Source organism: Blennius ocellaris (assembly GCF_963422515.1).
Source record: "Blennius ocellaris genome assembly, chromosome: 11".
In the NCBI taxonomy this organism is placed as follows: domain Eukaryota; kingdom Metazoa; phylum Chordata; class Actinopteri; order Blenniiformes; family Blenniidae; genus Blennius; species Blennius ocellaris.
In genome coordinates, this window is record NC_137660.1 from 13,095,963 (window position 1) to 13,110,382 (window position 14,420).

Sequence of the window (14,420 nt, forward strand, 5' to 3'; positions counted from 1 at the left end):
CAACTCCTGTCACATCCAGACAAGAGCGAGTCACAGCATCAGCGGTGAATTACAAATCACATTTCGGCAACAGTTTTGTATTCATTAAGTTGTTGTGATCGACTACAAGGACACTAATTGCCACTGAGAGAGAAGTCAAAACAAAAACTATGATATAGCAAAACAAGAAAACCTCCAGATGCCTGTAAAACAAGTGACACGTCAACGTGAACCCTAACTCCAACAAAATAAGAGACAGATATTGGATAAAACATTACACACTAAAAGATGTGACAATTAAATATTTTGCCAAGGAGTGAAAAATATGAAGGGGTGAGAGGACAAAAATGAGAAATTGTGCATTAAAGAGTACTCATTATGTGTAATTCTCAAATGAACTTATTATTTATTTGGTTTAAATGGCATATTAGATAAATATTATAGGATTATAGGATTAATAGGATATTAGAAAATATCCTTCCTGGTTTGATGTGAGGGGGATCTCACAGCAGTGATACTGATACAATGAAAATACAGTTTCAACGTATTTAAATTAATTGCAAACCAGCATCGCTTCATTGCAATACAACACAAACTTGAGGATAATGTTGCGGACCGGCAACATGTGAGTACATTCCATCTATCCATATTTGATTACCCCCGTAGCAGAGGCACATCCTCTGCTGCAGCTGAATCAAATTCCTGCTGACAAAACCGACATTTTCTTTCGACCACATACTCAAAGAAACCTGAATTTGACCCATCAGCACCAATTAAAAGTGTAAGATTTATGGTCGTCTTGTTTGAGCAGTACATTCTGGTAAAAGACAACACATAACAAAGACTACGTTTGAATTCATGGCAAGCATAGTATGCTCCAGGGGAGACACCAGCCACTACTGACGCTACACAACCTAATTCTTGAGTCACACAGCCACACTTCTCAAGCTATTTTTATCAATAAGAAAGAGACAAAGATACAAGTCAAGAGAAATCACAACATGAGAGATGGGTTAATCATCTGCCTTGAAGATAAGGAAAAAAAAGCATTCTGTTCTGACCTTTTTCCCCAAGCTGTGCTCATTCTGTATCACTTTATGAAAAAGTCAGGCATGAAAAGGCTATTTTCAAAGGACTTATTGGTAGTTTGTCTCTTTAAAGAGTGACAGACTATGACCGTGTAAAAAAAACCCTCTTTACTATGAGCAACGGATTTATTAAATTGCTCCTTTTAAATAGTTTTGTTGACAACATAAAATAATGTTACCATAATCATAATGTGCAAAAAGATCATTTTGCACAGGCTATAAAACTGGATCAATGAAACAGGAAGAGGAGCTCACAGCCCCTCGGGCTGGCAGGAAGTTTTTGGAAAGCTGAATACTCTAATGATTTTCAACCCCCCACTGGACATAATTACGCCAGCTCGCCAAAACTCACTCTCCTAATGACATATGGAATCCTATCTGGGACCAGATACAGTAGTTGGAAGGATTATGCCGAGATGCTTAAGATGTGCACAATAACAAAGCAAAGGAGAGGGATGGGCAAATTAGGTCAACAGATGAGTGAAGCATCAGTGTTTGTCAAGGTACAATGGGTCAGTGGTGAGTCACATCACAGAAGGTCAGCTTGAGAGCAGAGGGGCCCGGACAAACCCGCTGCACTGCTCAGGCTGCTTTGTGAGCACTGGCAGCACTGACAGTCACAAATTCCAAACTTTAGAAGTCAAGACACCAATAGTGATGCACTCCAGCATGAGGCCACACCCAGCCGTGCCAAGTCCAACCCCCTTATAACCCTGGCACCAAGGCGGGCCTGCATGCGGGAGCATTTCTTTCTCTGTTCACTTCAGGATATCAGCGAAACACAGAAGTGCTGAATGCCAATCAAATATGTAAGGATGCTTTATATGCATTAAATACATCTTCTTCTTTCTTTTTTTAAGATGTCCTTTGGTAAAGCTCACACGGGGAAGAAAAAAATAAAAAAACAAAATGCAAAAAAACAAACCAAAAACATGAAAACAAAACAATACTGTAATATTGATTTGATAAACTGCTGAACTCCTCCAAAGGATTAAGAAATGTGGATGATGGCTCGGTAAACAAAAGCTGTTCAAAGGACCATTATCACGCACTACAGATAAGTAATTTTCACTCCAGCGATATCACAGACAATTCATGAAGCGCTACAATGAAACGTTGCCTTTTCTTTATAAAATATTCCTTAGACATCCTACACAGAGATCATTATTTGGATATGAATAATGTATGATTCAAGTGTTTAAAGAAAATGCTAAAACCTTTGGGTGGGCTAGACATCAATCGATGAGTGACCTACAACATGTCTGCCTATTGTTTGTTCAACGTGTCCTCGCAAACACAGAAAATTGTTTGGTATCTGGTAAGTTTGAATCATGAGTCATTTTGGGTCCTGTATAATTATTACAAGAGATTTATGCATTTATTTTTAAATTCTATTACTGATACCAAATGAGTTTTGAGGTCTTCGAGTCATCAACTCGCACTTTGGTGGAAATACAACACTTTTATGTATGTACTCGTGAAGATTGAGAATTCAGAAACACAAAAAGTCCTTATATGAAGAATTAAAGAGAAGAATCACACTATGTAACACACTGCATCAAACCTCACTGATCAAACTTACTGTACTCCAGTAAATGGGCATACAGCTATTTTGACGGATACCACTGTCAAAAGAAAAGTTTGAAAAGTTTCTATAAAAGCTGTGAGAATCTATGGTTTAATGTGAAAAGTGGTTTTAAAACAAAGTCCCAGAAGTCAAATTACTATTCAGTGCAAAGAGCAGCAATCAAGCTTCAATACATCGGTCGACTAAAAGTGTTAAAGGGCCCTCTGAAACATTTTGTGGATCAATTGTATCCAAGAACAGCAGTGACCACACTCCGAAAAATCTATACATATTGAGCTCTGCTCACTGAGAGGCCGGACAGAAACTTCATCACAGATGCACAATCTGTGACGTGAAAACCCCAAAAATCAAGAGATAGTTTGAAAATTCCAGGCGGTCTGGCTGTTAACGTTGGCTATGTTCACACGGCAGGCAAATTCGACCCAATTCTGATTCTCTGCTTAACAAGTGATCCACGCCCGATCTCTTTTGTGACCGTTGTGAACATTGCATTTCAGATTGTTTCACTCCAGGCCCAGGCCTTGATCATACGTGGTACCAAATGGGATACGTGTCTGATGTCTTTCAAATCAAATCAGAATTGAGCATCAAGACCTGCGGTGTGAACGCAGCCTTTGAGGACAAGCTGCATCTCCAAACCACGAGTCCAAATGCTCTGGAGGAGGTTAGAGACATACCGACCAATGTTCTTATTCACGTGTCCCATTAGAAATGGAGACGAGCCCACAGTGACAAAACTCCAGCTGCGGGTTTCCTGCTCTGGAGTTGAGCATCTCCAGTAAGTAGACTCTGCTTTGAATCTTTGTAGAAAACAATACATATGGCGTTTACAATATGAAGCATCCAGACAGCTGAGGTCCTTCGCGTTCACAGAGTCAGCAGAAACAAGGTGAGGCAGCTTTTAGTTCCTACTCTCCTGGCCTGTGGAACGAATGTCTTGAACCGTTTGAGTAGTCTGGACCAGAGTTTCACCCATGAATGCTATTTCAGGTAACTGGGTCAAATATAAGATACAAATCAATTGTTGTGGTCTGTTGAGCTAACGTGTATTGCTTCCAGACTGAATGGGTCGACGGTGAAACTCTGCGGGTGCTTTACTCTCGTTGCAGTGTACTTGAATGGTTAGACTGCCAAGGAGTTACCTCATTGTTTGGATCTGATTGATTGAAGCTATGAGACTTCAAGGATTAGGACCTAAAATAGAATTTGGTCATAAAAAAAATTAAAAAAAACCTAAAAACTACTACAGTCGTTTTTAAAGAGTCAGCCAGGAAATGTCAGTAATTATCATAAATAGCAGTGAAAACACTGACAAGCCTTTTTTACTCTCCTCCAGGAACAAGCTGGTTGAGAAATGTTACAACTCTGACCGCTCTCAGTTTTTTTTTTTTTTATTTCCACAGTGGACACACTGACAGCTGCTCACAGCTCACTGTGATCCTAATGGCTGCATTAACTCATGTTTTCAGGTGTAATGACCCTGTTGGGAGCCTATACTACAAGCCCTGGTGCTGATTTGATATAGCCAATAACAACAATCCCATCATCAAACACGGGGAGCCCCCATAACCAACGATAAAACGGATGATTATACAGCTACAGCAAGGCACGACGCAGCATGTGTAATAGTCTATTCCATCAGCTCATTTCCCCCCTGAGAGTATGAGTTTAGTTTCATTGATCATGGAAAAATGTTAAGAAGAAGCTTTTGGGAATCAAACATGTGCTGCGCATGGTGAGGCCACTGAGCTGAACCAAATCTAATGCTACTACAAAATATACACTGATCCTACATATCACTGTATAAAAGTTAGGTTTTTATATTAAATTACCTCTTTATAGATTCCCAACTCTCCGTTAAAAGTGTCTTGATCTCGTTTCCCATTCATCACAGCCAATAGGGCCGTTTACGGGCTCCAAAGCTCATTTTTCTCTCTCACAAACACTGTGTGTTCTCCTCCACCGTGAGAAAATGGACTATTTAATGACGACAACAAAATCTTAAAAAGCCAACAATAAAATGTTTTATGACTCAGTGACTGAAAACCAAACTGTTTGTATGAGAACAAGGGACTTATATGCTATAACGCATCTTCTGAATCAGTCTTAATCAGCCTCAGAGTAGTTTATGGAAACAATTGTTATTCCTCTTGTGATTTGGCAAATCCAGTCAATGCCACACAATTCCAATGACTGTTTTTATTATTTCAGTTCTGTTTTAACCGTTGGAAATAATGAAAGAAAACTGTTGACAAATGATGATTATGACGTTCGTTATTATTAAGGCGATGAGCAAATCATTGTATGTGTAATGTGCTGATTTGTTGCTTTTCATTTAACACAGAGCGAGAGAGAGAGAGAGAGAGAGAGAGAGAGTGAGAGAGAGAGATAGAGAGAGAGAGAATGTGATAATGTAGCTGCACTAAACAGGGTTTTGATGCCTTCAGCAGTGCTGAGCATGCTCAGTAGGCCTGCCAGAGGGCCAGACTCCTGCTTTGGCCTACTTCTGATAAAACCAATAATGTCATGGAAAGTTTTGATGTAGAGAGAAAGAGAGAGAGAGAGAGAGAGAGAGAGAGAGAGAGAGAGAGAGAGAGAGAGAGAGAGAGAGAGAGAGAGAGAGAGAGAGACTGTGTAAATGTCAGTGTATGATGAAGAGTAGAACGTGTGTGGCCTTATTATAGCAGCAAAATCCAATTTAATCAACTGCAGCTACAGACAAATAATATCCCCCTGTCTGGTGGGCATTATTGCTCCGGTCTATCATCCACAATATGAACTGGAAAAGATGGTCAAGCTGCAGTAGAGGGAAAAGCCACCATTGCAGCCCAGGGAAAAAACATTTTCCTTCAGATCGACGGAGCGATCGAGGGAACGGCACCCTTTTACAGACAACGTAATGAAACACGATACAGGATCTGTTCAGCTCCAGTTCCTCTCCTCCCCAGGCAAAGAGAGCCGGGGCAAGCGGTGCCTTACTCACTTTGGAGCAACTGACTAAAGAAAAGATGACCAGCAGAAGTGGGTCAGCCATACGAGTGACAGACCAAGATACTCAGAGACAGAGAGTGCTCGAGTTAGAGGAAGTTCATGTCTATGTGGGAGTGTAACTTCAGAGAATAATCACTTTGAATTAGAGAGAAAGGGAACTTATAAACTTGTAACTGAGGCAAACTGTATCTGTTTGCACCTCGAAGATTCGTCCTGTGCAATATTTAGTGCAACATTAGTGGTATCCAACAGAAGACGCTCATCAAGTGCGGCAGATTGTCAAATATTATCAACTTCAGGATGCAGTACAACAAACAGCAGGGGACAAAACAAACACAGTGAAGAGCACAGACTCTACATGCCTAGTTACAGTGACACAAAGTACAAGGTCACTGGCAAAAAAAAAAAACAGCAAAGGGTAACAGCCCTAAAATCATATATTTGCGATGACTTTGAATGTTATATCATTTATGAGGTAAATCTCAGTGAAGACTGGGACATAAGACAAAAGTGTTTAACAGAGAAAAAAAAAAAGAACTATCTGCAGACGCAAACAAATGGGATTATTTACACCTTCCAAACTGCCTCATCAGCAGGCTTAATCTGATCAGCGCACGCACACACACACCGCTTGTTTTGTCATGTTTACTGAGGCTTCTGTGTGTACTCAGTCAGAACATGAGCGCTCGACGCTCACGGGGAGTCACATGTGTTCAGTTTTTCAGTCAACATAGAACTTGTTCGACACAGATGTGCCAACATGTTTTTAAACAAGGTCACAGGCCACATACAACCCAATATGATGTTGATTAAAAAAAAAATAAAAAATACAACAAAAAAAACCAACCCTGCATATTGACTTATAATTGAATGTTTTTCCCATTAGTTTTTGTGATGATTTTAACATTGAGCTGGAGCAACATACAGTGAAATGTCAAAAAATGTAGGCGCTTTCATTTGCAGCATTTACATGCAAAACAAATGATCTCAATCCTTAATTTTGTGCCTAATATGGTCATTTTGTCAAAACACGATAACTCCTATCTATTGCAGTGTTTCTCTGCAGATTGATATTGTACATTGTACGCTGTACACTCAGTGTGTACAACGTGCATATTTACACAAATTGCTACTTCATGGGCAAAAAGGGAGTATCACAAACCTTTCTGCCTGGATCTCACTGTTGATTTATTTCTTGTTCTCTTATGTCGCAGTGTAATCTCCAGTAAATACATCAGAAAAAAGTCTTTATTATGTAAAAAAAAAAAAAAATGAATTCACTGTATCTGTGACCATTGTTACATTGTGTGAGGTTATTCTGCAGGATGACACTCCACTGGGTTGGACGTTATGTTTGACACCCCTGTTCAGCTAGTTTGTACAGACAAGTTGTTTTTCAGTGCAAAAGTCCAGAGGAGTTTGTGGTACTGTAACTTTTTTGTTTTTTTTCAATACAACGTCAATAAGTACATGCCAAATCCTCATTTTAGTGTCCCACATCCTCATTTCACATTCTATTGTCACGCCCTGGTAATCCATATCTGAAATGAGGACGATCAATGCAACTCTAAAAATGGGTGCGTGCAGAGGAAGCCAAAGCTGACAAATTGAGGGCAGATTTCTGCGCTGGTCAGCCGACTGAGTTGGCGACTCAATCCAGCAGGAGCCTGGCACATTTCTGCGTCTTCAGTCTTGTCACTTACAATCATACTCTTCATTCAAATCCACACAAAGTCTGTCATCTCCAAAGGAGGATGAAGAATTTGCCGTTAGTGTAATAGCTCCTGAAAAAACAGACAAATTGGGAGGAGAAAACACATTTTTACGTGCTTTGTAGGGAGTGCCTCCTTTTAGGTCACCCGCTGCTGTATTTTTTTTTTTTTTTTTTTAGGTGCAGCTGCATTACTCAAATCCTTTGAGAAAAAGGATAACAAGCTATTCCTGTCAGGTTTCAAATGCTGTAACTTACAACTCAGCACGCCTACGAGCCAGCAGCCCGGTCCAGCTTCTTCACAACAACTAAAGAGGGTTGATATTGTTTCATATCAACAATACTTCCTCCAGGTCACACCCCTCTGAACAACAGCTGTGAGCGTCGGGAGTGGAGTAGTAAAGAGCCTCCGAGGCAATTCATCAACGTCTTGACAAAAAAGGAAGGAGATGACTTGGAAAGGCAGAGGATAGGAAGCAAAGCAGGTGAATGGTTCACCATGGCGGCCTCGAAACAATTTAGAGACGAAAATATAAACACTGCCCACTATTTCCTGGTAAGGAAAGGAGGGAATACACACATAGCGAAATAATTTAATAAACACTGTTTGTACTGTGGCAAGGGCCTCATGCACAAAACATTCTCCATAAAAGCAGATTCAGCTTCTGGGTGATAAGAATTCAACAGTAGGAAGAAGAAACGCTCCCTGTTGGACGCCTCAGTCCAGAGTCAGCAGCCAAAGGTAAAATGCATCCACTCATCCACCTACTCTTGGTATAGTATAGCTTTTTTTTTTATTTTCTGGAATAAAACATATTCTTTAAGTGCCACTCACCTGGGTTGATGATGCAAGAAGTGCACAGCGTGGGAGCAAGGTGGGAGACAGGAAGGAAAACAGAAAGTGTGTCGTTAGTATTAATGCAGAGCAGCCGGCCCACGCACACGCACACAAAAGCTGCTATTCGCGACACATTTTGTATGAGAGTTGAGTTTTAATGCAGGAAATTCAAATTGTATTAATGACTGCAATGTAACGTTGACAAAGATTATGCAACACTGCCCTCAAATGGTGGCAACAAGGTGTTACACAAAATAGAATGAATGAATGAAACCTGGCAGAACTCTACATGAATTCAAACATAGATATAGATTTTACACCTTTTCTACCCCCCCCAACTTTGGGTAGCAGGGTAGTGGAACTGATCCGAGCTGACTTGCTTAAAAGCAGGGTACACCATGAATAGTCCATCGCATGACAAACACAGTTTCACACAGGTGCATACAACTTTACACTACAATTTTAAAGTCATGAATGAACCTCTAGTAGAAGTTTTTGGACTGTGGGACGAAATCCAGAGGAAATCCATGCACAGTGAGAACAAACAAACTCTACACAGAAAGGCTCCGCAGCCCAGAATCAAACCATAGATGTTTTGCTGTGAGGTCAGAGTGATAACCACTATTCCAAAATGCACCCAACAAATCTGCCAAGTTGCCTATTGGAAAAAAAAATAATCACTGAAAGTGTTAAAGAATTTCAGCAACATACAGTCTTTCTATGTAATTTGATTTAATATTTGATTTGAAATGTTTTCAGACTCGCAGCTGCGTCCAATAAACATCTTGTCGAAGCAGCTTTCCTCATCAATAAAGTTGCCTAATTCATAAAACACTGTAAAATGTTATGCAGTTCTACCGACCTCTGCTGGATCCATCGAGTAACTACACTCCGAGAAATCCCTAATAGAATGTAGGCTGACATCTGTTCTCAGTCTCAGTCTCCGTCTCAAAGCTTCTTCCTCACTTTCAGCAGCACAGCCGGCTGTTAGTGCAGCTGGAGAAGGATGCTAAAGAAAATCACTCTCTGAAGAAGAGCAAAGGAACACATGCAGGCATAAACAATCAACACGACGTGGCAGGGAGCCGCGATGATCCTGCTAAATCTATGCATATTCATCGAAGAGGTCACCAAGAGAGAAGATCTGTGCGCACAGCTGCCTGACGGTGAGGATTCATCTGGGCTTGGAGGAGAAAGTGCACAAATAGACTGAAACTAAATCGAAAGGAGCTGTTTAATGATACTTTTTTGTGCAAATATCAACGACTCCTTTCACCGACTTCTCGTCGTGACTTTGTTACCAGTAATGCAGAAGTCTTGTTTGCAAAACAAAGACGACCCTGCAGCCAGGTCAAACAACTATTATATCTGATCATTTTACATGAAGAAATTCTAGTTTATTTTGCAAAAAAAAAACAAGTAAATTCATGAAAGTAATACTCTTAATGTCAGTCGTTCAAAGCATTACTTCCATACATGCCTTTAAATAGTAAGCTGCATTCTTGTCTTTCACAGAGGCAAAGAAATTGTTTAGATCATAGTATAGGCAAATGTTTAAAACTCAAGCCAGTGCCAGAATCTAAACCTTGATCAAAGAACAGGCTTGGTTAATTTTTGAAAATAACTTCAATCAAAACAGGAAACCTCAAAATAATTCAGATCAAAGAAACTTTCATCTCTTTACTCCACACACAGAAATGCAGCTCATTCTGCTTGGAGCGACGCTCGGGGTGGGGGTGGGGGGTATAAAACAGACACAATCAAAGTTACACACATCCACACACACACACACACAACCCTGGCAAATAAAATCACTATTTTCAGGCTTCAGTGTTTTTACCGGCAAGTCCTTTTAAGCGGCTTTCTTAGGATCCCCACGTGCCCCCAGGTCAGTTTAGATACGTAGCTTATCCTCTGAGTCAGAAGTCATCTGTACCAGTCATCCATTTTCTTTCCACGGGCCCAAAAATTCAAGACAGAATGAATCAGCTGCTACACTGCGGGTCACTGAGCAACTCAACTAGTCCGTAACGATGGATGCGTGCTATTTTTGGCTGTCCCCATTCTTGAAATAATTTTAGTGAAGAGGTTAAGGTGACTGATTTAGTGCTTAAAAGCAATGGTTTTTAAAAGTGTGGACCAGGGCTTTGAATGGAGGAGCCAGATAGAGAACGCCGTGAATTATTTTATCAAAACAAAGATTTCAGAACCAGAAAGATTTCATTGCCAAGTACTATAAAAATATACATTTCCACAGAATGAGGAATTTCTTTTGGTGTGAGGTGCAAAACACAAAACAACGAACATTAAACATGTGCAATCAAAAAGAAAAGTGACTGGTGATATTATGTGTTGGTGGGTGGAGGTGTCAACTGGGGGAGTTGGGCTGCTGTTCAAACGTCTGACTGCAGCAGGGAAGAAGCGAAGCTGTTCTGGTGGCGTATACGTCCTGGTCCTGATGGACTGGAGCCTTTTTTTTTTTTTAACCATAACTGTTAAACTCCAGGTTCTTCCTGCTGCACCAGGACACCTGGCAGTCCGTCTCACTCACTTGGGACAGAATTCATTCAAGCGTAAATGAGTGTAATTAAAATCAGGAAATTAGTGTTTAATAAGCAAATATATCAAACTGAATGTATGACACATGCACAAGAGGAATGATGGGTTTGTTTATTGATTCCAACAGCCAAAGCAGTAATATCTTATAATGTGAAAAAAAAATTAGGAAGTCAATGCATTCAAGCAAAAGTTGCTACATGATATCATATCATCAGCAAACACAATTCTCACAACTGCATTCATTCCAACAGTCCCACACAAAACCAACACCACCAACTTAACACTCAGTCCAGGCACTGGACTTTAGACTGAGAACAGGTCCTCCGAGTGAATACAAATCAAATCAAAGTCAAATAAAGCCACAATAACTTTGCAACAAAGAGACACAGTGAGTCACTGCTGTGGCTCTGCAGACCTTCTCATATAACCCCGCAGAGATATAGGACGCATGTCGATATCAGGACTGTCGACTTCTCTTTCGGTTGACAATCTGTCTGATCGAGTCTTTGTTTTGTAAGTGAGCCGAAACATAGAGGTGCACTTTTTTTTCTTTTTTTTTAACACTTTCACACCAAATAATTGATTTCAAATTCAGAGTCAGGTAGAGTAGCATACACTGCTTTCAAGAAAGGATTGTGTCATGCTTCATCTTTCTATAACACACAATTTTAAACACATTTCAACAAGATATTGTAGAGGACCAAGAGAAAGCCTTTAGTCAAACACTCACTGCTTTGTGAACTATAGCACAGGTACTATAAGAAAGAATAGTGCAATGCGTGATAGTTTCACAGTATATGGTTGACGTAAGACTGAGCACAAATAACTTCCGTTCTTAGTGGACTTTATATGATCTGCGGTGCTTTATCAAAAGGCGTACTTGTAAAACAAGATAGTAAATGAGAGCCACTCCCTCGGAAGAAAAATACTCACATTCTTATGAAAATGTTTTGTGAAAAGAAGTCAACAGCTTACTGGTATATATTGTTCCTAAAAAGCCTCCTCAAGTCAGTTGCGGTAAAAAGGAATGTCATACCTTGTTAGGGCGCATCAGAAAAACAGAAAGAAAATCCTTTATGTAGTTAATAGAAACATGTTTCGCACAAAGTATAGAATACAAAACTAACAAATCTCCTATGAGATGTTTAAATGTGGCAGACATGCAGAGCGCGACGCCACCATACTGCGATCTATGAGAGCAAAGGAAACTAATGGGATTACTACATTATAAAGAACTGTGATATTAGCTGCATCACTGAAGTCATGTTTGAATTGGCACACTCATCTTGAGCAATATCCGGTGATTTCACATACCTGGACCTCACTGCACTTAAGTATCAAAGGCGTAAAATGCAGCTTTGATTTGGGTGGTGCCTAAGAGATTAGCGGTACATCAAAACCAGAGAAAGAAATAGTCTTGTGAACACCTTGCAACATGACACGAATATCGAGCAGCCGGTTTGTTGCTGCCTGTGAATGTCTGATGTCAACTTATAATACAATCCCGCATGACGCTCTCTGACCAAGCCTTATCCACTTTATTCACTGAGGTCAAGTCAGGCAACAGAATGTCACTGCATTCATTCATTGTGTAGAGTTGAATTTCCCTTCAGGTTTTTACAGTATTCTTTATGTTCTGTCTTCCAACACCTCGGCATTTCACACCAATAACAATAACTAAGACATAGGTAACAATAGCAGCTGAGGCTGAGCAAAACACACCGATTCCCCTTAACGCACTGCACAATAATCCATTTTGTCTGTTTATTCAATTGTGCGCTGTCTTGCGATGACATGTGGGAGTATATGAATAAAAAGCTGTCCCGATTTACCTATACCTCTCTTATCTTACCCTATGAGTCCATCAGTCCCTCATCACCAGAGCAGCTCTGTTTGCATTGGTGCAGAATATCCAACGCATTGAAATGTCAGCGTGGTAACCACAACGACAAAAGGAAAGTACAAAAGGGAAAATCCTGTGGTGCTCGGCTCATGAAACACCTGAAATCTCGGAACATGTGGATTAGGACTGCACAATATAGTCACAAATGTGTCATCATAGTGATATCAGCAATGACAATATTTACACATCACAGAAAGGCGAACTGAACTCCAATATATCATGTCACAATGCTTCACGTGTCAACATATATGGAGCGCTCTGGACTGTGTTCACAACTAATGGAATCTCACTTCATTATTTCAACATTGAATTGTCAGGAGGCAACAAACCAGAAGTCAGAAGCACAACATTCAAGCAGCAACATTGGCTCGGCTCCTTGTTGAGTCAAAGTAATATTCTGCAGCCCAAAGAACCAAAGTACATTAGTCAAGGTTAAAACAATGACAGTGGATTTCTTTCCCACAGTTAGAATTCTGTTAGGTCTGTTAGTTTATATACTCTAAAAATATGAATAAATGGGAAACAACCTGGAATCCCCTACTGGAATATATCGAGTCATAACTCATAGGCAATTTTTTTTTTTTTTTTTACACATTATTTCTGTATTTCTATTCTATTATTCTTATTTTTACAAATGTTTTTTTCTGTATGATGGTTTCAAATGATAGTCAAGAAGGTAATTATATTTGTACTTATGTTTTTTTTTTTTTGTGTGTGTGAACGGTGAAGGGGTCCTCAGGAAGTGATCCACTGATTGCTTCCTGGGAGCCCTTGATGCCGAGCAACACTCATCCATCTTGCTAAGGTCTGGATCGTATCCTGATCCTGAACCAGTGCAGGATGGATGAGTATAGATAATATCTGGGAACTTTTTCCAACAATGCCTGTACCCCAAAAACCTTGATTTGTGAAATCTTTAGTGCGCCTTTCTCCTCAAGTGTGCATCTGTGTGTGCCTGAATGGACGTGTGCGAGTATGAATGCAGTGTGAGTGAGCATAGTGTGAGTGACCAATGTGATGTGATTTTATTTGTAAAAAATTAAATAAAAATATATTGGAAAGAATTCTGTTAGGTCAGTCAAATACGCCAATTATTACTTTAATTAATATCTGCCTTGATGAAATACAAAAGTGATTCCATCAGGGCCATTGTGAAAATGGGTTGAGCAACTCCTGACAGCAGCAACACAGGGAATCGAGTTGAAGCTCAATTAATGTTTTACAGTCCCCTATCAACATATAATGTTCCAGTTTCAGGCTACCTTTATCCTCAGGTTATCTTTCTGTCAGACGTTTTACAACATTGTTATTCATGTTTTGTGCCGACTATAAAACTTTGTTTGAAATCCAGTCAATCCCCAGAGTGTTGCAGCGACAACTATGGAACAATATCAAGACCAAGAGGCACACCATACTGCTGCTGAAACCATACTGCTGCTGAAACTCATCTTTTACCTTGAACTACAAAGATGGACGTTTTGATTTGTTCCATGCCATTGGTTGCTGGTTAATGATGTGAGGCCAAATGTTGGACTCTGTGTAGTAAACATGTTTTTTGAGAATAGCACCATTTTGACTGTAGGTAGGGCAGAGCCTGATTTAAGCTTGGCCGTGAACCAGTTTGCTTTAGTTCTTCGCAAAGAGAAAACTTCTTGTGTACACATTTATCCTGTCACACTGAATAACTAATGAGCTCCCCTCCTCCATAAATAAACAACAAAAACAAATAGGCAATTCTAACAGCTCAAAAGGTCTTATGGTCC

General features: G+C 40.0%; 1 protein-coding gene across 8 annotated transcripts in view; it reads right to left on the bottom strand.

The window, feature by feature from the left end:
• LOC308136564 (pleckstrin homology domain-containing family A member 5-like) overlaps positions 1-14,420 on the bottom strand; it is a gene marked incomplete at its 5' end in the record, with an annotated part of 81,963 nt that overhangs the window by 50,134 nt on the left and 17,409 nt on the right. The window contains one exon of one of the 8 annotated variants that reach the window (XM_080504930.1): positions 8,062-8,192. The exons of the other annotated variants lie outside the window; for them this stretch is intronic. Coding sequence (XP_080361056.1) covers positions 8,189-8,192 — 4 coding nt within the window. The 3' untranslated portion in view covers positions 8,062-8,188. Of the gene's footprint in view, positions 1-8,061; positions 8,193-14,420 lie in introns of those variants that run through there. 8 annotated transcript variants of the gene reach the window in all.